Source organism: Indicator indicator, chromosome 10 (assembly GCF_027791375.1).
Source record: "Indicator indicator isolate 239-I01 chromosome 10, UM_Iind_1.1, whole genome shotgun sequence".
NCBI classification, from domain to species: domain Eukaryota; kingdom Metazoa; phylum Chordata; class Aves; order Piciformes; family Indicatoridae; genus Indicator; species Indicator indicator.
This window is the reverse complement of record NC_072019.1, coordinates 16,337,130-16,364,157: the sequence shown is the minus strand read 5'-3', so window position 1 is coordinate 16,364,157 and position 27,028 is coordinate 16,337,130. Positions and strand designations below refer to the sequence as shown.

At 40.9% G+C, this 27,028-nt stretch overlaps 1 protein-coding gene across 1 annotated transcript in view; it reads right to left on the bottom strand.

Annotated features, from left to right (window-relative positions):
• The window catches only part of RABGAP1L (RAB GTPase activating protein 1 like), a 256,762-nt gene that overhangs the window by 214,664 nt on the left and 15,070 nt on the right, over positions 1-27,028 (bottom strand). The window contains exons 9-11 of the mRNA XM_054384644.1: positions 26,659-26,825; positions 20,450-20,594; positions 3,645-3,738 (exon numbers count right to left, since the gene is read on the bottom strand). Coding sequence (XP_054240619.1) covers positions 3,645-3,738; positions 20,450-20,594; positions 26,659-26,825 — 406 coding nt within the window. The remainder of the gene's footprint in view (positions 1-3,644; positions 3,739-20,449; positions 20,595-26,658; positions 26,826-27,028) is intronic.

The following is a 27,028-nucleotide window of genomic DNA, read 5'->3' as shown; positions in this document are numbered from 1 at the left end:
TAGGGTAAAATCACTGCACATGCACAGCGTGGCAGAGCTCCAGGCTCAGATGTTTAAAAGTCCTTTTTGACATAACAGTTTACTGATCTTGATTAAACCTTGCTTTGACTTATCATGGCAATTTTCAGAGCAATGCAAGCAGCAAAGCTGCGTGAATTTACTCTTTACACCGCCAATGTGGGAAGTGCTTTGCCATGTTGCAGCTTTGACCATTGTTAGGTTTTTTAGCTCCACTGCTGGAAGAACAGTTAGAGTGGCAGTTTAGCCAAAAGCTAGCAAGCTGCAATTAAATTAAACAACCTGCAATTTGACCCTCCACTTAAAGCCAATGTTTAGAGCACTCATTCTTTGAAACAGGTCATTAAGATGTGAACAGATTACTACAAACGTTTTAAATTTAAAAGGTGCTCTAAACAAATTTCCTTTTCCTGTAGTACAAGGATGATATTCTCCCTAGCATCCAGTGACAAAGCAGGAGGAAGTGGCCAAAATTTGTGCCAGAGGTGGTTGAGGTTGGATTTCTTTGCTGAAAGAATGGTCAGGCATCGGAACAGGCTGCTCAGGGAGGTGGTGGAGTCACTGTCCCTGGAGTTGTTCAAGACACGTGTGGACATGGCACTTCAGGACATGGTTTAACGGCCATGGTGGTCTTAGGGTGAAAGTTAAGGCTCTCGTCAAACAGAAACAATTCTGTGATTCTGTGATTAATAATCCTTGCTCTGTATTCCACAATAATGAATGAAGTTTTACGTTCTTTGTGAGAAGCCCAGGCACCTCACATTCCTACACACACCTTCTGACACCTTCTTGGCCAAACTGTAACAGAACAGAAGCATAAAGTAAAAGCTTATTCTAGTCTTATCCTGTAGCACGTGGGAAAAAATGGGTCATTCATGGGTGCTGACATCTTTAATTTGTTACAAAGTGCTGTATTTCAAAGAGATCGTTTTAGAACATCAAAGAGCAAGGACAGAGAATAGGTATGGCACAGACTATGCTCCAACTTGAAAAATAACTATTTCTGATCAAAGACTGTTATTGATCATTGCTACTCAAAAAAAACAAACCAACAACAAACTGCATCAGAAATACTTCAGTACTCAGCTAAACTAGCTCAGCTTGCAAGAACAACTTTAATGCTGAGGATGCACTAAATAGTAAAATAAATCTTAACATCTTGCATTGCTTTCCAACAGCTTATTGTCTCTTCCTGGGAAATTCTCTTATTTCTGTTTCCATGTCTGAAGGAGACTCCTGGAGCACTGTTTCTGCTGAGTCAGTCCTTTTGGTTACAGTGACATTTACATGAAGTGACAAGCACAAATTAAAGTGCAAGGAATGTTTCAGCTAAGAGACAAATCAGAATACCACTTCTCCAAGTGGAAGTGTTAATTTTTGTTTATTTACTTTGTTTAGCTAGTGCACAGATATATTCCACTAGCATATGCTGGAGTTTGCAATACACCAGAAGATTTTGTTTTGATCTATTTTTACTTTTCAAACTGTAACCATTTTTCATCTGTTACTCTTTCCAAGTTTTGTCCTTTAAAGGTAAAAATGCTATTCAGGAATTCAAGTACTTTATACACTTGGATTTGTCTTAAAAATGAATACTGCTTGAGAGTGTCCTAAAGAAAATGTTTGCTACTACAAGTCTTCAGGCTAGCTGGGATCTTCTGTATCTTTTCCCATTTTTAACTGAGGTGTTTTAACTACTAAATGATTCTCTGAGTTAAGTAAGTCATGTTAGGACTTCAAAGTAGTTTACTCCAAAAGCCTTAAATGTTTTGTCTCAATAGTATGCTTGAGTAACTTGAAATAGTTGGTTGCAGGAAACTTGAGAGAATGAACTGTGGATGTTCATTTTTACTTTAGCAAGGAGTCCAGGTAATTGTCACAGGCAAAAGTTAAAAATAAAAGAATCACCTGACAGATAAAATTAAAAATACTAATCTAAAATGTAGCATCTTTCAACATATATGCAATGCAGAGTGAAACAAACCTGCCATGTAGCTCAGAAAGGACTCAGGATGGCTTTCCTTAGTGGTTTGGAGTGCCAGGTATAAAGCTGCTAACAATTTATAAACTCTCTCTAGGAATGTCTTTTAGAATAGGCTTTGGAAAGTCCTAAAGAGAGCTCCAGAGTGCATCTGTTTATAGCCTTTTCAGGAGAGGAAAATGCAATTGCCTCTAAGGATCAACTGACTTCCACACTTTCCCTCAGCGTTTTCTTAAATGACAGAAGATTTGTACAATCATTTCACTCAGTATCTGTGATTTCTCAAAAAGATGTTTCATTAAGGCCAGAAACTTGGCTGACAAAATAGTTAAAAACAAGCAGGAGGGAAGGGTTCCACTGAGCTTAATAAAATCTTGTGATGTCTTGCTCAGTAACCTTTGCATGAGATCTCCATAAAGATGAGATCAACAGCAAGAGGTGGTGTTTCTCCAAAGCTACAAAGTGGCCAAGTAAAGAGAAGAATTGCCCAGATGAATCCTTAATGTGTTTTTCAGCTCTCTTTTTGGAGTTAGGAAAAAGAAACTTTGCCAATGCCTGATTAAGGGCCTCTGATTATTTTTGTCTCAGGCAGCAAGAGCTATTACTTACAAAGAGAAAATCAAGTAAGTGGTTCTGGCATCTGCTAATAGTATAAGGTAGCAAATACACAGACTTGTTCCTCTCTTGGCAGAGGGTATGCTGCTATTGAAGCACTTAATTAAACCAAAGAAATAACACTGTTGAGAACATACTCTAGGCTTACAAATATTCTTCATTTTACTCTCCAACAGAAATAGTTTCAGACCAAGTTCTTTCTAGAATTTCTTTTCAAGTGCTTACACATAGAACATTAAAAAAAATTAAGAAAAATAAGAGTGCTTCTAAACAAGTAAATCAATTCAGTGTAAGTCAGCTAGTACAAAAGGCCTGGGACAGATTGGAGTTGCTCTGTCTTTTCTATCCTAGTACTAAGGGGCACTGAGTTTTGGGAAAACTTAACATCCAGCCCAAAAGAAGATAGGTGGCCAGAAAGTTCTGCATTTGGAGGCTCACACATGCAGCAAGAGCACACATGGACACACTCATAGGTTCACAGAAAGGTTTCAGTTGGAAGGGACCTTAAAGATCATCTACTTCCAAACCCCCTGCCATGGACACGGACACCTCCCACTAGATCAGGTTGCTCAAGGCCTCACATAACCTGGCCTTGAACACCTCCAGGGAGGGGACATCCACAATTTCCCTGGGCAACCTGTTCCAGTGCCTCACCACCCTCACTGTACAGGCTTTCTTCCTAATATCCAGTCTTTACCTCCCCTTCAATTGATTCCCCCTCATCCCATCACTACAAGCCCTTGTTGAAAGTCCCTTCCCAGATTTCTTGTAGGCCCTTTCAGGCTGCTATAAGGTGTCCACAGAGCCTTCTTTTCTCAAACATTGAATGAAACAAGACTTTGGGGAGAGAACTGTCATACAACTGCAGGCTAAAATAAGTGTCTTAAGGTTTAAAAAACACACCTCAGTGGGTTCTGTATTTCAGTTTCTAAATTGTGTAAGCTGAAGAACACAAACCTGATGCTCAAGAACATACAGTCTCATAAACAAAGGAAAGGTTAGTACTTAAATTTAAGAAGTGAAATATTACCATCTCCCCAGTAATTCTCCCCAGGAATACAAAATCTTCTCAGGACAATCCTTTGACACATCACCAGTGCCACTGGAGAGCTCATTATCACTCTCTGCAAAAAGAAACAAAAAGAAAAAAAAAAAAGACAAAACAAAAGCATGCAGAGATTTACTAAGGAGAACACACATTGAAGGTTCATACATATAGTCCTCAGACAAAATCCTCTCATGTATCAGTTTTACACCACAAAACCATAGAAAATATTAGTGGAACCATAAAGAATGTTTAGCAGACTTGACAAAACAAGTACATTAATAAAGTTACCATTAAGTTTAAAGGAACAAGGCTAGGGAATAATTCACAGTGCTGCTACAGGAAAAAGGGCTGGGAACTAGAAGAGCTTTATTCTGAGAAAAGTTTCAAGGCTGTCAGCTCTCTGTGTAATGAAATTTCACAATGCATTATTATCTACAAGTCACATCCACTCCAGCCTTCACACAAAGGGAATTCTCTTTCGAAGCATAGTAGATAATGCTGCTTCATCACACCGCCTCCCTTTGGTGCCATTCTGCTCTCATGTGCGACTCTGATCTCAAGAAGCCTTACAGCCACAAAGTCATTTTTTTTAACTGAAACAAGTTCATGGATAAGCTGTAAAACCAACACTGTGACTTTAAAGGTCAAGTGGCATAGAACAGAAAAAAAATGTCTCAAATGGAAAAGAACCCTCACAAGTATTAAAATGCTTGTGGAGAGATGTATGTCATTAAATGACTAATTACAAAACCAGAAGGGCTAATATGTGTTCAAATAACCACCCAAGCCAAGTAACCATTCAGTTTCCAAGCGTCTCATGGCTCTAGGCACGTGTTCACACAGAGCTGCACAGTCTATGTAGAGCACGTGAACATGGTTTTGCAGCTATGTGGATGTTTCCAATTTCATCTGAATAAATACTGCTACAAATTAACATGTCAGTGCTAACCATGTCCACAATGTTAAACACTGACAGGGCTCCAATTCTCAGCTCTTTTACTATGCACAACCTAAAAGGGGACAATGCAACAGCCCCATATCCTCAGAGGCCTCTGGAGGTATGGAGAGTTTAGATGTTAGAGGTCTCCAAGGCTGCTCTTTCCTATAAACTGAACTGTCACAAGAAGCTAAAAAAAGAAACAAAAAACGAGGCCCAAAGCCACATCTGCTCCAAAAATCCCTTAGATACTCTTCAACACAGCTTAGTCACATCTGGTTGCTGACCTATCTTTAATTCCTTCAATTCCTCAGGTACATTAAACACTTGACCTCCAACTTTATGTAGACAACAGTAGTAGTTCAGGTAGAGGAGGATCTTCAGTACTTGCATAATTATTCTCTTAAATCTTCACCCTTGTCATTCTCACTTCAATTACCCATCTCTAATTTACAGTCTCAGCAACTGTCAAATACAAGTCATTAATAAAAATATCACCAGTGCTTGAATTTGACAACGAACGGCGAGGACAAAGACAGCATCTACTGCATTTCAAGGACGATTAACAGCAAAAATGCTGCTCTATGAGAAGAGAGTACATACCAGAAATCTCTTTGCATTTCAAATTGAACATTGGCTTAATGAAACCCTCTAGCCTGGAACAGGCTGCCCAGGACAGTGGTGGAGTCCTCATCCCTGAAGGGATTTTAAAGCCCTGTAGATGTGGTGCTGAGGGACATGGTTTAGTGGTGACCTGGCACTGCTGGGTTAATGATTGGACTTGATAACCCTAAAGGTCTTTTCCAACTAAAATGATTCTGTAATTCAATTTATACAGCCTTGCAGGACCTCAAATACGTGACCATCCTGCATTTAAGTACTTCCCCTTAGAATTAAAAACAAACAACAAAACCAAACCAAAACCAATACTCACACTCATGAATCTACAGGAACCTTGATTTTAAGGTTTCCAATCTTTTGCATATATTCAGTAGATCTAAAGATGGAAATATAAAGATCTAAAGCACCCTAAGTTATAATTTTAACCACAAATTGGCATCACTATAAAAGTTTCCCAGTAACAAAAGGAACCCATTAAGTTCCAATGGGAGAAATGTATTTGAAAACTCAATTCTCCTTTGATTTTAAAACCACCAAAAATATATTAGAGGCAAAACTCCTCACCACCCAGTCCTGGTAATAACTAAAAAAAAAAAAGTTAAACAATTAAATGGATTACATGCTTTAAATTCTCTCCTCTCCTGATCTGCCCAACTGGACACAAGAGATTGGTTATAAACGCAGTCACTCTACTTCCCATGGAAATCAGGAAAGAAATTTTGGGGAAAACTTCCCTAGACTAAGTACATTGGTCACTCAGAGACAGAAGGTACATGTTAATGATTCAGAAATTCACAGAATGGTTTGGCTTGGAAGCGACCTTAATGGTCATCTAGTTCTAAACCACCCCCCTCCACAGGCACACCTTCCACTAGGCCAGGCTGACCAAGGCCTCATCCAGCCTGGCCTTAAACACCTCTAGGGAAGAAGCATTCATGACCTCCCTGGGCAACCTGTTCCAGGGTCTCACCACCCTCACTGGAAAGAATTTCTTCCTAATATCCAGTCTAAATCTCCCCTCCTGAAGGTTCAGTCCATTCCCTCTCGTCACTACAGGCCTTTGTAAAAAGCCCCTTTCTGGCTTTCTTGTAGGCCCCCTTTCACAGGTACTCCAAGGCTCCTATAAGGTCTCCCTGGAGCCTTCTCTTCTCTAGGCTGAACAGCCCCAACTCCCACAGACTCTCCCCACAAGCCCTCTGATCATCTTTTTGGCCTTCTCTGGGACCTGCTCCAACAGTTGTATGTCTGGACACAGTACTCCAGGTGGGGGTCTCAGCAGAGCAGAGGGGCAGAATCCCCTGCCTCACTCTGCTGGTCACAATTCTTTTGGATGCAGCCCAGTACATGGTTGCCTTCTGGGCTGCAAGTGACCACTGATGGGTCATGGTGAGTTTGTCACCAACCGACACCCCCAAGTCCTTCTCCTGATACTGGTACATATTAAGGCTCTTAAGAAAAATGGCTCACACCAGAAATCTATCTTAAATCACCAGTTCAGAAAGGTTTCCCACACTGAATTGCTTTGGAGAGACTGAAGAGCTACAGTGCATTTCTGCAAGAGCCACTGGTGAAGAGAGACACAAACCAGTCCTGTGGTCTGAAACAAAATCTGATAGAGATGAATTAAATTCCCAGCCAGATGAAACATTTAGAAATGAAGCTACACTGAATACTTTCAGGAACAAAACACATGAGCTGTTATCTGACCTAAACCTGCCAAAATCAGACAAAAGACACAAACTCCTCCTTTTCTCCCTGCACTGGGATTGTATGCAAAATTTCTTGAGGTTTTTAAAGAGATGAGTGTTACACAGCATACACACTCCAGCATAAGAGCTCACAAAGCTTCAGTGCTTGAGCCTGGAAAGTTCTTTCATCTGGAAGGCTTAACAGTATTTGGAATGTATTATTCAGTTATATGTCAGAAAATCATAGGCCTTAATTAGAAATGCCATATGTTCCCTTTCAAAAGATGCTAACATCAAACTTCAAAATAGAACAGGGCAAAGGAGAAAGAATAAACAGCTTTAAAAACCTCCACCTTGTTTCCACTCTAAAGACTATTTACATAGCCCAACCTGTATAATTACTTAGGTATAAACAAAGGAAAAGAAATAAATAAAAGAGGCTGTGGGAGGGTTATTTAACTGTAGATGTTCTCCTCCAAGGTGTACTTTCATACATTTTCTTCCACTTTCTATCGTATTCAAGGCCAGGTTGGATGAAACCTTGAGCAGCTAGATCTAGTGGAAGGTGTCCCCACCCATGGCAGGGGGTTGGAACGAGATGATCTTTAAGGTCCCTTCCAACCCAAATCATTCTATGGAATCCATAAACCAGCAGCATTAGCCACAGCATGATTTTATCCACCCTTACTCTGCTGGGAACGCCACAGGTGCCTTCCTCTAAATGTACTGCCTACTTCGCCCTCCCTCCTTTCTCTGCCCTAACCTCTCTGAGCCTTTCAACTGGACAATGAGAGGAGGATGGAGAACATCTCAAGCAAGCAAACCTGAGGGGCTGTGTTGTAAATGTGTTTACACACAAACAGCCTTTAGGAACAATTACAGCTAACAGTAAAACTCTCAGGTTTTTGTTTGTTTATTTTGAACTGCAACATGTATCACAAAATTCACAAAAGCCTCACTTTGTAGATACCTCATGAACTAGTTCCCTGAATTCAGAGTCTCCATTTAAACCAACCTTTGATGGATTGCACTTTCAGAGTAATTACTGCTCTGCACAGTACCGGCATAAAATGTTATGGGCTGGAAGAGACCTCTGGAGATCACCTATTCCAATCTCCTATTCCAAGTAGCTCTAGTTAGATCAGGTCACTCAGACCTGAGTGAGAGGATAGTTTTGAACACTTCCAGAAAAGAGATTGTAGAACCTCTCTGGACAACCTGTTCCACTAATTGACCATGTTCATGGTTTAAAAACAAACCAACCCACCAAAACCATCCTTTTGCCTAAAAAGAATTTCCCAGGTGTCCAACTTGTATCTGGTGTCTTGCCTTTCAGCCTCTGAGTTGTGTACCTCCCAGAGGGCCTGGCTCCAAGTCCTCTGATGTACTAGCAGACACCACATCCCTCTAAGCATTTTCTTCTCCAGCCTGTACTAAACTCAGTTCCCTCAATCTTGCTCCTGTCATCTGCACCAGTGTGTCAACATCTGTCTTGCACCAGGAAGCCCAAAAGTGGACCCAGTACCCAAACGCAGTCTCACATGTGCTGAATAGAGGACCTGCTGGCTTGACTCCTGCTGATATAGCCCAGGGTGTGCTTGGCTTGCGCTGCTCTGAGGGTACGCTGCTGGCTCATTTTCATCTTTTTGCCTGCTGAATCTCTTCTGCAAAAGTGGCTTTGTTTCTTGGTTCATATCCTGCATGTGTTTTCCTGCAGGGTTATTCTACCACAGGTGCAGGGCTTTGCACTTGCCTTTGTCGAGCTTCATAATGTTCCTGCTTGCGCAGTTCTCCAGTCTGTCCAAGTCTCTCTAAGGAGTACTGCCCTCAAGCGTTATAGACCACTCCTCAAGTTTGTGTTGTCCACAAACCTGTTGAGGGTGCCTTCTGTCCCATCACATAGGTGAGACATTTAACAGCATTAATCCTGACACCGATCCCTGAAAGATACCACCACTTGCTGGCTGCCAGCTGGACTTTGCACCATTGATTGATTCTTTCATCCCAGCAGTCCAGCCAACCTTCCAACCACATTATTTTTGACTTATCCAGTCCCTACCTCATTGATTTAATAAGGACAATGTGAGACACAGTGATGGAGTCCCGGCTAAAATCAAAGCACACAGCATTCACCTCTCATTCCTTATTCACAGCACTGGACACCTTGTCACACAAAGCAAGGAGATTGGTCACAGTGATTTGCCTTGCTGATCTTGTTTGTCCTTCATGTGTTTAGAAACTACTTTTTGGGAGTATTTGCTCCATAACCAGTCTCATGGACTGAGGTTAGACCTATTTGGATTCTCCTTCTGGCCCAATGGCATTTGTTTTTCTTTTTCTGGACATTAGCTGTTTTCAAGAGATAAGTATGGAAGCCTGTACAGCCACCATGTGGGTTGGGGAAGGATCTCTGGCTGACAGGTTTTGCACATTGTCTGTTTTGTTAGCATACCTACAGACAAACACAGCCGTGTAGGAAGCGGTCTCTTTCAAAAATCCCTTGGGACATTCAAGAACAAACTGAATCTAACTGAAGAGAAGATTGGCAGCCTACTGGAGATATCTAATTCTGTGCCTAGTCCATCTAGAAACACTTCTTAGATAAATTATTCATTATGTGAGCAGACTGTTCAGAATAGGGCACAAGGAATTATGTTTTAAGTGGCCCAGCACTAACATTTGCTATGTAGCAATACTCTGTGGACTAGGCTGCATTATTACTTTCCCCTCCCCTTTTACACACAGACTTCAACTTGCAGAGGTAAGATTGTTGGTAAGAATGACCTCTTAGCACTTCGGCAAAATAAATTATGGCTCATTACTCTTGTCAACTTATGATTTAGGAGACACTTCTCCAAGTGGCTCATCTTCCATGTAGCAGAGGCACCTCTTCGGATTTAGTCTGATCCAGAAGAGCTTGAAAAACTGTTTTTAGTGGGAAACAAATACAGCTTTCAGAATGACAATAATTGCCTTTGACATGAAATGGCAGTAAGGTTATTTTGGCCTGGAGGGGCATATGTTTGGGTTTTTAGTTTGGTTTAAAGAAGTATTTGTAACTGACAAAGTGCCACAGAAGAGCACCCTATGCAGCAAAATGGCTGTACGTAGTTGGAACGCTGTAAAACCATGACAAGCTTTGACTGTCCCCCAAGATAGCAACAGAGTGATTAAGATGAACCTTATAAGACGGCTCCACCAGTTTATTCAAGGCCTTACTTTTTAACTCAACTAAAGACAACAGGTCTTGATCATACAGTCCCCTGCAGATACTTGTCTGATCTAACCCTATAAACCTCCAGTTATCTCCCTAGGCAGCTCTTTCCAAAAACTCCATTACTTTTACTCTACGGACTACATCTCTCAGTTCAGATTCTTTCTACCTGCAATTTATGTCAATTACTTTTTTCTCCTAAGCAGAGTCAACATGGAATACAATTTTAGCACATCTCACTTCCAAAAAGATCATAGAATCATTAAGGTTGGAAAATACCTCTAAGATCATCAAGTCCAACCTTCTACCCAACACCTCCATGACCACTAGACCATGCCTCGAAGTGCTATATCTAGGTATTTTCTTAACACCTCCAGGGATGGGGACTCCACCACCTTCCTGGGCAGCCTGTTCCAATGCCTGACAACTCTTGCAGGAAAGAAATTCTTCCTAATATCCAACCTAAACCTCCCCTGGTGCAACATGAGGCCATTTCTTCTTCTCCTGTTCTCAGTTACTTAGAAGAAGAGGCCATCACCAGCCCCACTCCAACATCCTTTCAGGGAGTTGTAGAGAGCAATGAGGTCTCCCCTCAGCCTCCTCTTCTTTAGGCTAAACAATCCCAGCTCCCTCAGCTTCTCTTCTTTAAGACGTGATCTCCCAAGCCCTCATCAGCTTTGTTGCCCTATATTTGTCTTTATTCTTTCTTCTTTAAAATTTTTTGCTGCTTTCCTCAGAGACCCCATCGTCCAGGCTTCCAATCACAGCTGATTTTTCCCTTTAACAGGTCTATATTTTTTCTTGATGAAAAGTGCTCAAACAAGATACTAAGGCACTAAGTGTTCAGAACAGAAGAATTACGCATAGAGGAACTCTTTATTATAAACCAATGCCCCACAGAAAAAAAAGAAAGAAAAAACCAAATATAAACACAGAGACACAAAATCTTTGCCGCTTCTTCCCACTCATTTATCCTGATAGCACAAGGCCTTTGAGCCCACACACAGGTACAGAACATGGAGCACCTCAGAGGTATCCACAGCAGCACAGACAAGTTGTGCAGAGTCTAACAAAATATCTTGAGACACCAACTCAAAAAGAAGTTAATAGCACAGATATTCCTCTCCCTGATCAAGTACTTAACATGCTTTGTAACAGAGTCTTTATAACAAAGATAAATTATTATGTTTATTGCTGATTTCCATTTCTGGTTTGCCGAAACATGATTCCAGTTAAGAACTCTTCATGTCAACAAAAACTGAGGTTATTAAATATGCTTGCATGCTTTTAATCTTCCTGTTTGACAGTGGGTGGGATTTATTTTGGGGTGGGCTTTTTTGAGTGGGCTTTTTTCCTGCATCTTACTTTAAAAACTTTCCTTTGAACAATACTCCCCTCATCCACTTTTAACACCAACTGTATAGCTAGAGAGCTGCTTTTCCAACAGAACAGGTTCAGTTCTCCATAAAGAAATCTACTAGATCACCTGACATACAACAGTACCTTAGATGTCAAACCCACTGCCAGTTAACAAACCAGGTACATAAGGTGGAAAACTCTACCGTTGTTTCAGAGAGTTGAAGCATGAAGTGAAGTACATCCTAAAGTGAGTAGAAATGCATTAACAGAGCAGATAAAAATGAACAGGTGGATTTGAGCACTGATGGGAAGAAGAAAAAAAATTTTTAATGAGTTTTAATTGAGAAGCTGTTACAAGTGAAATAAAAGAGTAGGTGGAACTGAAAAATAATGTCGTTGAAGCAGCCTGAAGGAGAAGGAAATTAGGTCATGAAGAAAGGTGGGAATAGAATGGGAATACTTCAAAAATAAGAAGTCTGACTTTTATGTAGGAGAAGAACAAAAACAAAGGGGGAGCTGAAGTTGGCAGCATATTATCAGGGCAAAAAGATATAGATGTTCCTGACATGGAATCATTCCATACATACTAGATACAAGAGAAAGGCCAGGGGGAAAAAAAAAAAAAAAAAAAAAAAAAAGCCAGTTTCCATTTATAATGGAACAGGAAATTACAGAGCATGAACTATAGCTTTGCCAGGAAAAGCAAGACCGAAACGAAGTTTAAGTTATGAAATCCATTTCAGTATTAAATAAGGTGGATTTTCAGAAAGGTCCAACTTTTCAGTGCCTTACAAATTATTTTGATGAAGAGAAAAAAAGATTTCAAAATGCATTCTAAATTATATACTTATGGAATTACAATCCTCAGTATATTTCCTAATTTAGAGGGAAGAGCAGAAAAACACAGATGTATGAATATGAACAAAGAAGCCTTGCATTGAATTCTGCTCACAAGAACCTTCTGATTATACCTAAGTTATGTAATTTACTTGAAGACGAATTAATTTGGCAGCAACCACAGTGCATATAAAGAGAGTAAAAACCAAGAACAACAATAATGGTTGGACTCAGTGATCTTAAAGGTCTTTTCCAATCTGGTTGTGTGGTTCTACACTCATGCAGTGAACACACAAGCAAACCACCATGACAGAGCTGCATTTGATGTACAAATGCTTGAAGCTGAATAAAAGAGTGGAGAAAAATCACTGCTTCAGTTCGGTATTCTTGCTCCCACACAGATGACAAAGCCAACTAAATGCTGCACACTGGAGGCATTCTGGTAAATATAAACAACTTTCACATCCACTCTGCTGTCTGAAAACTGACATCTCTGAGAATACACAAAAAAAGTCACAGCTGAGATGTCACAATTCTAATGCAATGCAATTCTTTACTCCATATTAGTAATTTACAAATTTGTACATTAGCATCTCCTGCCATACTTGATAGCAGCAAAAGCAAAAGAAAATCAACATTAGAGACACATTAAAATTATCTATTGCCTGGCATTTACTCGCAGGGCAAAGGCAGTCTGCAAGCCACTTTAAGATACTTAAGACTTAACAGAACACTAAAGACCAAATCTAAAAAGACAGGAATCTCACTGTGATGTTAATAGTTATTAGTAAAATGTCAAGAGGAATTGTTTGGTGAGAAAAATCTTTTTAATCACCATTAGTTTTTAAATTATATGAAACATGAACTTACATGAGCACATCAGTGACAGCCTGGGGCTACACAAAAGTGTGGCACTCATGACTGAAACCTGAGAAGATTCTCTAGCAATAGAATCATAGAGTGGCTTAGGTTGGAAGGGACCTTAGAGATCATCTACTCCAACCTTCCTGCCATGGGCAAGGATGACTCTCAACTACACTTGGTTGCTTAAGGCAGTACCCAATCTGGCCTCAAACCCTCCCACGGAGAGGGCATCCACAACCTCTCTGCAAAATGTATTCCAGAGTCTCATCACCCTCACACTGAAGAACTTCTTCTTAAGATCCAGTCTAAACCTACTTTTCCTCAGCTTAAAACCATTCCCCTTGTCGTGTCTCTAGACACCCTTATGAAAAGTCCCTCTCCAGTCTTCCTGTAGGTTCCCTTCAGGTGTTGCAAGGCAGCTATGAGATCCCCCTGGAGTCCTCCCCAGGCTGAACAACCCCAGCTCCCTCAGCTTATCCTCACAGCAGAGGAGCTCGAACTCTTGGATCATCTTTGTAGCCCTCCTCTGGACTCACTCCAACAGTTCTATGTCCTTCTTATGAGAGGGACACCAGAACTGGTCACGGTATTGGAGGTGGGGTCCCACAAGAGCAGAGTAAAGGGGCAGAATCACTTCTCTTGACCTTCTGGACACAATCTCTTGATACAGTCTAACGAAGCAACAGGTTTGTAAATCATTTTCCAAACAACTTTCAAACTACCATATTGTTTATCTGCAGACAAGGAAGACAACCATTACCAAAATGAAGCATCCAAAACATTCCAGAGAAGATGCAATCATCAATCTATGCTCTTTTATTACTGAAAAATATCTGGTTTGTACCACAATCTGAAGTGATTTTATGTAAGTTTAAAAAAAAAAAAAAAAAAAAAGGGACTGCGATCTAAGAAATAGATTTCACCTATGGACCCAAGGAAGTGAAAATTCCCTTTATACGGAAGTAATTTTCCCCATCATCCTGTGAGAAGTCATCAACAAATTTCCCTGGAGCATTCATGAACTGCAGCTCAGAACAATAGAATTATACTTTGCCTTGAAATTTCACAAAGTCAGTGTGAGCAGCAGATTTTATCCAGGACAGATCCCTACCTATCATGTGTTCCCAGAGGCATCCTGCAGGAGTGTCCTGTGGACACTGGAGGGGAAAAGGAGGGTATGATAACTCAGAGGATGCGCCACTCATTTCTTGAGGATCTAGCTTGCAAACCTGGCTTACAAGTGAACTCCAACAGCAACCTAAGTTACAGGGCAGGAAAGAACCTGAAGTCCCAGCTAGGTGACTTTCCCTGTGCTTCCATCTCCCCTACAAACCTGCAACAGAAACAACCTTAAAATTCCCCCACTTTCCCTTTCATTTACAACCCTGCAATTTTATTGAATAATTCTGTAAGCCACAGCAGTGCTTCAAATCCTGAACATTTCAAATACTTGACTCTTAACATGAAGGCCAGACTTAAATGGACAAATTTAAATATAACTCTAACTTCCTAACTGCCACCATTCAGGGCATATTAAGAAAATAGTCTGCTGTGCTTAGATTCCTTCTGGCAGCACAGTAATAACTGCAGAAGTCAAACAAGTGCATTTATTCTCCAATTTTTAATTTAAAAAGGTTAACTTGTAAGGCAGGAAAATAATCCAGTGCAAGGGAACAGTTAGCAGAGTTCATAAAATAACATCAGAATCATTAGGAATATTTTCCTTTCATTTAGAAGCTGTACATCTGCGTTTTTCAGAAGTGCCTGCATTTTAAAACCCAGCTGTGACCAGCTCTGGGCTCCCCAGTTCAAGAGAGACAGGAAACTACTGCAGAGAGTCCAGTGAGGGTTACAAAGATGCTGAGGGGACTGGAGCATCTCTGTGTGAAGGACAGGATGAGAGACCTGGTGTTCTTTAGCCTGGAGAAGAGCAGACTGAAAGGGGAGCTGAGCAATGCTCAGCAAGAGCTAAAGGGGGCAAAAGACTGGGGACAAACTCATTTCAGTGGTGCCCAGTGACATGACAAGGGACAATGGGCACAAACTGAGGTTCCATCTGAACAGGAGTTAAAACTTCTTTGATGTGAGGGTGCTGGAGCCCTGGAGCAGGCTGCCCAGAAAGGTTGCGGAGTCTCCTCTGGAGAGATTCCAAACCCATCTGGATATTGTGATCCTGCTCTGGGTGACCCTGCTTTAGCAGGGGGGCTGGACTAGATAAACCCCAAAGGTCCCTTCACATCTCCACCAGTCTGGGATTGTGACCTCCTATGGATCTGCAGCAAAAGCTCCTTGTCTGAAGACAGCTACTAGTCAGATGACCTCATGAACTCCACATATAGGAAGTTTTAGATCATTTTTATGGAGACAGCAAAAAGATTCCAGTACAGATTTAATTGATCTTCTTTGGGACCCACCCACTCGACTGTTTTGGATTAACACAACAAATGGTTCCTATGAATTACATAAAGCTATTTTAATTTGGATAAAAATGCAGAGTCGACTATTTCCACACCAGTAATGTCATTCTTCTGACTCAATCACCCTCATTTGGTCATACTGTCCTTCATTCTAAGTCCCTATTTTATCACTAAATACTCTCAATAGCTCTATTGACTCCTAAAACACCTCCTCCTCTACTCCTTTGCTTTTCTGAATCCTGAAAACAGCCTCTACCCACCCACAACACTTGACACAGCATCCTAGTTTAATCTGACTGATCATCTCCAATCATTTAGTATTGCCCACTCCTTACCTACTGTATGAACTTTTTGTGCTGTCCAACATCACACTGACATTTCTTTGAAGCTTTCAGAGTCCTCTAACCTTCCATTTCTATTTTCACTGTCAAATGTCACCATCTGCACACCAAATTCCCCTACCTCTTATTATGTTATTTTTGCTATTGTATAATATTGTTCTTGGAGAGAACACAGAGATAAAAGTTTTACCCTCTTAAGCTTCTTGGTTTTCTCTTTTGTGGCTCTTACTTCTACAGCTTCAGAGTTACATAGAATTTCTTGTTATTAAAGACCAATAACTAAACACCAAGCATATTTCAATAGGATTCTTTTTTATTTAAGTCCAGTGTTGATGGATCAGCATCCACTCTGCTGGTCAACTGCAGCCCTGCTCAGAGAGCAGAAAAGTTGCAACTAAACCATCAAGAAATCGATTGTTAGGATAAATTAAAACTGCATTCCTGCAAGTCATCTGAGAGTGTTCTAGAGGCAATCAAAAACCCACACTCAGAAACTCCTTTTTGGAGACTTGGTAAGCATGTTATCTTTTACCTATCAGGAATCACCTACTTCAGGATGTCTGCTAGACATCCTGTGTTTGCTCTGCTGCCAATTTATAGGTTAGAACAAAAGCCAGTAACCAGACACTTGGGACCACATAAAACTCCAGCAAAAAGCATCTTCAGCTGTGTTACAATCAGTTTAAAGATTATTTTATGGGTTTAAACAGAATTGTCCCACTTACAGTGATCCTAAGCCTTCTAAAAGTATTCTGTCTCAAGAAGAAACTCAAATGAACTCGTTTCCTCTATGGTGAAAGCTGCTAAAAGAAGCCAGCCCAGGCATGGAATCAGAATTTTTTGTTTGGAGAAGACAAAGATCATTGAGTCTAACTATTCTCTAATTCTATAGCAAGGCTGGTGCTAAATCATGTCCCCTCAGCACCACATCTCTGTGTCTTTTCAACACCTCCAGGGATGAGGATTCAACGTCCTCCATGGGGAGCCTGTTCCAGTGTTTGAGAACCCTTTCAGTGAAGATGTTTCTTCTGATATCCAACCTAAGCCTCCCCTGGTGCAACTTGAGGCTGCTCCCTCTTGATTTGTTACTAGGGAGAAGAAACCAACCACCCTCTCCTTTCAGGGAGCTGCAGAGAGCAATGAGGTCTCCCCTCAGCCTCCTCTTCTTCAGACTAAATAAGCCCAGTTCCCTCAGCTACTCCTCACCAGACCTGTTCTCCAGACCCTTCACCAGCTTTGCTGCCCTTCTTTGGACGTGCTCCAGAAACTCAATGTCCTTCTTGGAGTGAAGCACCCAAAACTGAACAGGGTACTCAAGGTGCGGCCTCACCAGTGCTGAGTACAGGGGGGCAATCACTCCCTGCTCCCGTTTGTCACACTGCTGCTGATGCAGGCCAGGGTGCTGTTGGCTGCCTTTTTTGCTATTTATTTCTAGGGCTACATTCCCCTAGCCAGTGTTTGTGCTAGAAAGCCATTTTCTCCAGTCTTAGGCTCACACGTGCAAGCAGTCACAGAATGACACTACAACAAAAAACACTCTGTGCAGCTTTGTCTGTTTTGACCACCTCAGTACACAAAGCACCACTTCTGTTCATGTTCTTACTCCTAATGCTCCAAAACAGAGAATGATGAGTTTGAGCAACTGTGCCCTGCACCTTGTTACAAGGTTCTACTTAAAATTAAATATTAATACTAAACTTCTCTGCTTATTGATCAAAATTGATATTTAGCTCCACTTTATTTGAAGCCTTGCCAGGAAGTGTAAGACTTCCCTCATTATGTATTTTAATTTTTTAAAATTACATTCCAAATTGAACAGAAAAAACTTCTCAAAGATTGTACTTTACATTCTAGGTTTTGACAAGAAATCATTAATATTAATTATATTTTTAAAATTATTAGCTCCAAAGCAAGGAACCTTAAATGACTGGGTTACCAGAAATATCTATCACAATATTAATAATTTAGAAAAATACGAGCTTGATCTTAAAAGACCTCTAAGTATCTACAGCACAATCCCTGCAAAGTTCTTGATTTATTTTTTTATATAGCTGTTCAGATGAAAAATAAAGCTAAAATGAGGAAATAATATTAAAAGCTAAGAATGTTATTTAAGGAATATATGATCTCAATTTTTTATATGCTGACTACACCTAACAATAAGGCAGTCAGTATCTTATATTGCTATAGGGGGGCAGGGATCACATTTGGCTTCTTGTTAAAACAAAAAGAATAATATTGGGAAAAAAAGCCTTCTTATGAACATCTTTATTGGTATAGTCATGACATGAGACATGCCACTGAGCTGTGTGCATGCACACACAGAGGGTACACAGGCTACACAGGAAAGGTGCAGTTGAGGCATGCATACACAACTGAAACTGCAATGTGGAGTGCTTCTGAAGTAAATTAAGTACCATTCTGTGGGGATGTAGGATATAGATGAGCATATAGCAAAAAAAATTATATATATAAAGAGAACAAATAATAATTCTCAATATCTGTAATGGGAACACCAGCCTTTGGCCTAGGAAATGGTGAAGTCCTTAAAAAGCACACCTGCCCCAGTCAGGCTGCAAGCACAAAAAACCTCTAAGGCCAGGTATTCCTTAATGTTAAAGACAAGGAAAAGCCTTCTTCCAAGGCTAAGACAAGACATTGTAAACTCAAAAGGGTTTTTTTCCATCATCATAATTAGTGCCCTGAAAAGAAAAAGAAAGAAAAAGAATGAAGAGATTTATTTAGCACAACTGCAAATGACTCACTTAACCTGCATATCCACCAGGATAGAGACGTTCTAGGCAGAGAACTCTAAATGCAGTTTCCATGAGAACAGAGTCACATCATGGTATTTTTAATGCCTTCTCTTAGGAAGTGATCTACATTTAAAAATATGGAAACCAGCATTAGAAGCTAAACCAAAGCTGAACTTAGGTTCATATCCCAGTGGAATACTTTTACACTATAATAAAATAAAGCCTGTCTATGATAGCACCATGAGGACAATATCCACTTTATTACTGATTGTGCTACATTCATCAAGTTCTGGAACAGTGCTTTACTCTTCCCAGTAAGAAGCAATACTAAAAAAAAAAAAAAAAAAAAAAAATTCAATTACTTAAACCCTATCCTACAAAACAAGCTCCCAAAAACATTCTGCCTAATACAATTCCAATATCCAGCAGGGAAAAGAACACCCACAGATGCTGAACTACACTACACTGAACCACAAGAGCCAAAGGTCAAATCTGAAGTAATTCCTGCTATGAACAGCAAAGCAATCCCAAATTAAACAGAAAAGCTCCTTTAGAGAAAATACTGGGTTTACTAGTCAGTGGTACTTGATACAAAGGAGGGAGTAACAGTGACAGTTAATGCCCATCCTGCTCTCTTCCCAGAGAGCAGCTTTTCACTTGACTAAAGAGCACCTGGCTGGGGGTTTTGTAAGCCTGTGTTCACCTGGGATATGTGAAGGTGTTTGTAACCATGTAACCCTATTTGTCTGCTCCTGACTCTGTTGATCACAGGGTTCCAGTCCGTATTGCATAAACTAATAGCCAGCTACTTACGTATGAGTAAGAATCAAGAAGGATTTTTTTCTGCTGTAGTAAGCCAGGATTTTTATAGTATTGACAGAACAGTACCAGAAATCTGAAGAGTAACTTTGAAAAACTCTCCTGAGTTCTGGTAGGTCAGATGAAAAATGACACATAGAAAGCCTATTCTGAATGCTATGGGCTAACCCTCAGAGTACAAAGAGAAGGCAGCAGGCCAAGGGCCTTCAAAAAAACAAAACAACAAAAAAAATCAGACAAAAAACACCCATGGGAAGAACACTGAGGTACTGTTAGTTTTGGACAGGGCACGCAAATACACTAGGCCCAGGAAGAGCACCAATCTTTAACATGATCCCCAACTGAGATATTTTGCTAAGCCCTCATTATAAATGAGGGGTAACAATCTCAAACTCAGCAGACAGTTTAGGGATGGGGGAATGAGTCTGTCTGAGATTTGGTTTGCTTTTATTTACCAACAGGTATTTAAAGCCCACCACTTCAAAGCCCATTTCAATGCTGTCCTTTAGCAGTAAGTTGAAGGCAAATAGCTTCCAATCAGGAAAAAAAATTCCTATACAAAAGGTTTTCTGTCTTGCAAGCAGAGCACAAAGGCAGAAGTAACACATTTTGAAGCACAGAGAAAAATGGGCATGCCTTGTCTGCTGCTTCTACTGGAAGAAGTCCAAAAAATGGCTTGGTATATAAAACGCAGGACTACAGAACCACAGCTAGTAGAAAATTACATGTGATCTTTAAGTCCAAACCAGTTATATTTCTAATAGATGCAAAGAGGAAGTATCAAATGAGTAAATTAATAGCAGAAATATAATAGTACTATGGGCAGTGGAAGTGCTCATTTAATAGCCATGGTGATCTTATTTTGAAAGCTGGACTCGATCATAAAGGTCTCTTCCAACTAAAACAATTCTATGATTCTATGATTTATTCTTACCTTCTTCTGCCTCATCCTCCTGGGATGATGTAGGCCCTCCTCCACTTGTTGGACTGACCAATTCTTCTTCTTTTGCAGACTCTCTTTGTAGGCTGACAACTTCGTAAATTGCATCCCCAGCACTTGTGTGGCTTTTTCCTTCAGACTAAAACAAAATATGCCTGTATTAGGTCTGCGCCACTGACAGATACAGCTCTAATGGCATGCCAAAACCAAACCCAAAACACATGCAAGCAAGTCTCCTATCAAGGCTAAACATGAGTTTGGGTAAGACTCCCTCAGATTCCTTTGCAATGGCACAGATAGACTGGCAGTAGCTGACAGCTCTATTTCTCTTTAAGGTTTTTCAGGTAGGAAAAATAAATAAATCTGATTATTTCCAAAGCTGCCTCTTAAGTACTGTTCAGAATTACGACCAAAAAAGCTTTCCAATCTAAACATATATAATATGGGGAGGTCAAAGAGAAACTGCAGCAAAAGAAAACAGGAGAAAACAAACAGGAAAAATATTGGAGTAACTGGCATCACAGAAACTGGAATCAAATGCCTGAAGAGGGGTCAGAAATTTAATGGTAGGAGTTTTTAGTAGGTAAAGACAAGGCTAAAAGAAAAAAACAAAACCTCATTTTTTTTTGAAAGCTGCAAATTGTGAAAAGCTCCTTGTAGTGTTTTACTCATTGAAAAAACAGAAAAATGTTCCTTCCAGTGAGTGTACTTTGTAACATACTGCTTTCAAAGGGGAAATGTAATGGCTGTACCTAGTTAAAGAATTTGTGTTTGCAGCCCAAGATCTGCTTATTGCTCACTTCTATATAGATGTGTGTGTCTGTGTGCACACAAGTTACAAAACACCACTACCTGTCAATCTTAACAGTTACACTAACTTGGAAATTCGAGTGTAGTATCTGCAACTATATATAGTTGAGGTTAGAATGTTTTCCTGAACGAAATTATTTCCACTGAAAAGTAGCTTATCTTCCCAATAGGCTTCTTCAGTTATTTGATAACTTCCAAGACAAATTACTTCAAAGGATGGGGAGCAGAAGGCAGCGTTTGATTTTCTTTTATTTCAAGCTAGAAAAGTTCAGTTTAATCTAAGTCCTCTATCTTCAATGGGCTTCCATACAAAAAAGAAGTTACTAACCTGTAATTTAAACACTGGATACAAATTTTCACAGAATCACAGAATGTTAGGGGTTGGAAGGGACCTCTGAAAATCATCGAGTCCAGCCCCTGCTAAAGCAGGGTCACCTAGGGCAGGTCACACAGGAACACATCCAGGTACGTCTTGGAAGTCTCCAGAGAAGGCAACTCCATAACCTCCATAACCTGCTCCAGTCCTCCATCCCCCCCACTGTAAAGAAGTGTCTCCTCATCTTAAGGTGGAACTTCCTGAGTTCTAGCTTGTACCCACTGTTCTTTGTCCTATCACTGGGCAGCACTGAAAAGTGCCTGGCACCTTCAACCTGACATCCCCCCTGAGATATTTATAGAAATTAGTAACATCCCCTTTTGGCCTTCTCCTCTCCAGACTAAACAGCCCCAGGTCTCTCAGCTTTTCTTCACAGGACAGATGTTCCAAGTCCTAAAATCATCCCGGCAGCTCTCTGTTGGACTCTCTCCAGTACATCCCTGCCTTTCTTGAATCGAGGTGCCCAAAACTGGACACAATATTGCAGATGTGGTCTCACCAGAGTAGAGGGAGAGGAGAACCTCCCTAGACCTGCTTGACACACTTTTCTTAATGCACTTCAGGATGTCATTGACCCTCTTGACCACAAGCACACACTACTGTCCCATAGGTAACCTACTGTCCGCTAGGACTCCAAGGTCTTTTCTCCATGGGGCTGCTTTCTAGCAGAAGAAGCCCTAGTTTGTACTGGTGCCTGATGTTATTTGTGCCCCGATGCAGGACTCTGTACATGTCCTTACTGAACTGTTCTTCAGCTCTCCAGCCTGTCCAGATCTCGCTGGAGAGCAGCACTGCCAGATGAGGCATCAGCCATCCTCCCCTCCCCCCCCCCCCCCCGATTCATACCATCAGCAAATTTGAATAATCCCCTCATCCAGGTTATTGATGACGATATTGAACAAAACTGGATCCAGTACTGATCCCTGGGGAACACTGCTGGCCAGAACAAAAGTCTGGTTTTACTCTGAGTTGCAGTTCTGGAGTCAATTACTACTCATTGATACAGAATGATTAATGTATTTGTAGAGAACTGTATAAAACTGCAAACTATTGTACTAAATGAGCCAGCCCAAAATGTTGTGCTATTTGGTTTTTGTGCATTTTGCCTAATCAATTAAAATAAGGTAATTTAAAAAACATATTAAAACCATCAAATTAACCATGAAAAAGGAAAAGAACACAATTAAGTCAGAGAATATTCAATTTGTTTAGAAAACAAAATTAAGATAAAGGTGGAAGGCTCCAGGACACCTTCACTGGAGATGCACATGCACTGCTGACTAGCACTTGCAGTTTCTACAAACCAGTGAAATTCTGCAGCTTAAGTCAGGACTGCCTGGAGTAACACAATATAAATTACTGTATCCTGAGAAAACTTTCCTATTGTATTTTAGGTTAGTCATTCAGATCTTCCTTTAAACCTGACATTCCCTGGAAGCAGTGGCTCCAGTGATCAGCCAGTTGTGCTGACTGAACTTCTCCTGAAGTCACCTTAGTGACTTTTGGGGTGTAGACTTAAATACACTGCACTTTGTCACATTCAGGGGGATGACATTAGTGGCACTGTTCCTGTTTTAATTCTCACAGAGCATCATTATCAAGCCTTGGTTAACGCAATCAAAGATTGATGACACCAATATTAGTAACCATTACTTATATTTTTGAGGGAGGAAAACATGAGGTACTATGGATTTTGTTGTATGCTACAAAAAGCACTAACCTTCAACTCCCTGCACATGGTCTGGTCAACTGCAAGACTCAGCTCCAGAAGGTGTAAATAACTGGGTTATTTGTTGCTTCTGAAGTACTGATTTTCTGTCTATATGAATCCACCTTTACAAGGACAGTATTCTCAGATGAAAATGTGCGTAAGTAAGCGGTAGGTCGGTAGACAGCCAGACAAAACAATCTTAAACCACACAGTAACCTGCATTCAGGCCATTCCTCATACCCAACTGCATCTCAACAACCTTGGTTCAGACCATTAGAACTATTTGTAATCCTTTCTCAGAGGAGTTCTGATTTTTCTCTGACAGTACAGACAAGCCCCATTTACCTTTTGCAGGAAAATGCCATTTCACTACATGCTTCCCTTTGGAACATCACTAACGGATGCTTCCTTACTGGAATGGGCGTCCTGCTGAGATAGCCCAAGTCTGAAGTCTCCTGCCAAGGTCTCTGCATGCTAGAACTTAGAACTGGGCAGACCGCATGCATTAATTTGTCACCCACAGTCAAACACTCCACATTTGCACAAGGACTGATAGTATTTCTGCCATGATTTTACATTAGCAGGAAGTTGTATCACAGGATTCTTCACTTCTTGACCCAGAAGGTTATGGAGCACTGGAACCGGCTGCCCAGAGAGGTTGTAGAGTCTCCTTCTCTGGAAAGATTCCAAACCTGCCTGGACATTGTGATCCTGGGCAAGCTGCTGTGGGTGACCCTGCTTTAGCAGAAAGCTTGGATTAGACAATCTCCAGAAGTCCCTTCCAACCCTCACTATGTTGGGATTTTGTGATTCATTGTCCTGTGCAGAGAAGCCATTTATCTTTGGAGCTGAGACCTTTTACACTAATGTACTGCTACATTTCCTAGAATGAACTTCTGCTCAACTGCTTTCCCAAGGAGTCCACAAATGGCTGATCCCAGTGCCATCTGCAGTGTTATTTTCCAAGGAATAAGAGTGCCCTGAGGTACAGTGTCTTTGGGAGGTATTGGCAGGAACAGCTATTGCAGTGCAAACTGTCCAGCTGATAATTGGCGAAATAGAGACTTGTTACAGGTCAGCTAGAGAGATCCTGTCACTCATAACCCAGACCTAATCGTGTTGAGAGATGGCAAAGATCAAAAGCATTTCTTTCCCAAAAGCGTGAAGAGCTTCTCTAAACTGCAGAGCAGAAAGAAATGGATCTGTTTTCTCAGGAATAGAGTCGTGTATGTTTGTCACATTATAAGGGGTGCAAAGGGAAAAAAGAAAGCATCCATACTCCTCAGTTAAAAATGGTACAGCTGTAGGTAACTTCAAAGGAAAGCTTCACTGATTATAGATAAGTATCAGCCAGCTGAGAATGTAACATTTTCAAATGGGTTTTCTTGAAATTTAAAATGTAGATAACCTCCACATTTGCAGATGAACAGTTGGTTTGTCGCAGATTTTCTTACATCCTAAAATTGCTGTGTTAATCTCTAGCAGAATACAGAAACAGCGTTGCATGAGATTTATTTACTCTCTAAGTGTTAAACACAGCAGCACTTTGCCACATAATATCCACAGAGCTCGGGTTTTTTTCAGACCTATTACTGTACCCCACAGAAAGATGGCATCTCAGATATTCACAAAAGGCTCAGAAAAATGAAATTACTGTTCTTTGGTTTCATTAGTCAAAGATGATGGGGCACTACTCCAATGCAAATGGTACAGTTAGTGTCTCTGCTGCTCGCTTTTTGAATCAATACCACAATGCAACTCTTGGAGAAGGCTGGTCCACAGCTGCTGCAGGAGGATGCAGTTGTGCATCACCCTATCATGGTAACAGGCAGACATAGACACTCTGTGTACCTCATCCAGTGCCCAAAAGATAACCCAACAGACAACTATTAAACAAACATTTACAGATGAGATGGACTGGATCCAGAGGAGGGCCATGAGGATAATCAGAGGGCTGGAGCACCTTCCCTATGGGGACAGGCTGAGAGAGTTGGGGCTGTTCAGTCTGGAGAACAGAAGCCTCCAGGGAGGCCTTAGAGCAGCCTGCCAGTAGCTGAAGAGGGCCTACAAGAAAGCTGGCGAGGGACTTCTTGTAAGGGCTTGTAGTGATAGGATGAGAGGGAATGAATTTAAGCTGGAAGAGGGGAGATGTAGACTGGACATCAGAAAGAAATTCTTTACAGTGAGGGTGATGAGACACTGGAACAAGTTGCGCAAGGAGATTGTGGATGTCCCCTCCCTGGAGGTGTTCAAGGCCAGGCTGGATGAGGCCTTGAGTAATGTGGTATAGTGAGAGGTGTCCCTGTCCATGGCAGGGAGTTGGAACTAGATGATCTTTAAGGTCCCTTCCAACCCAAACCATTCTATGAATCTAGCATGGATCATCTCTCAGTGATTGAGAAAAAATAAATGCACATTAATCTCACAAGCACAGGACTGAGAAAGCTGACACGAAGGGAATACACAACTATGCATTAAGCCTCATCTTTCCTCTCTCTTGTAAAATCAAGCAGTGTTTATACAACTTGACTTAAAAGCCAGTCTCCAAGGGACTGCCAAAGAAATGCTTCAGAGAAAGGAATTTGCTAAAAATGGTTATTTTCTTGCTGCTATTTGAACATTTCATACCATTACAGGCCCCAGTAAGAAATCAGAAAACCAATGCTAACAATAAATTACTGCAATAATGCCCTTGGCTTCATATCCCATAAAGCCTTGAGACAGTGAAGGACAAGAATGCAGTTCATTTTATAACCCCATCTCCATGCAGCAGAGCTTAGTTTTCCAGACAATCATCTTCCAACTTCCCTTTCTGAAACCAGGGAGAAACCTATGTTCTCAGAGACTTCGAAAAGATAATGGTAACACCCTAACTCTTAAATCTCTGCTTTAGGCTCTTTTGTCTTTAAAGGATGATATTCTTACCTACCTTCACATTTTGAATCTCAGGAGGCAGGATTTCCCTGTGTTATATATTAGATAATTTACAGTAAACTGGTGAAGAGACATTTCTCAATTTCACCAGTCAAATTTTGGACTTGCTGTAGGAGTCCACACACAGGTCAGATGGTATGAAATTACAGAGCGCACAACAAGCCCACAATGACTTATGAGTAGGTATAATCCAGTTTACAAAGGCACTGAACATTTATATGCAACTTAACCATTATGCACTTTAGCACCTGAGAATAAAAGAGTTCAAAGAAACAACACCTGAGGTACAGATGCCACCTAACTTTTATAAAGGTCTGACACAACCAAATGCTCTCAGCATCGGCTTCTCTTTAAAAAGCAAAGGTGCATTACCTGCTTTAGCTTCATGTAAAAAGTTTCCGAGAAGGTTTTTCTGCTGAAGTACCAGAAGCGTTCGTTGGCAGGATACACGCGCACCAGGGTCTCCAGCAGGAACCGGACTGGCTCCACCACCTCAGTGACCACCATATCCACTGCCACAGTCATGAACACACGCTTATCTAAACACAGCAACAGGCCATGCACAGCTGCGTCAGTCAAAGCTCAAATCTCTCTCAACAGTAAGTGACACAAGTGAACTGTTGTTCAAATTAAAAACCCTTTCTATATCATAGAATCACAGAATGGTTTGGGTTGGAAAGGCCCTTGAAGATCATCTAGTTTCAACCCCCCAGCCATAGTAGGGACACCTCCTACCAGACCA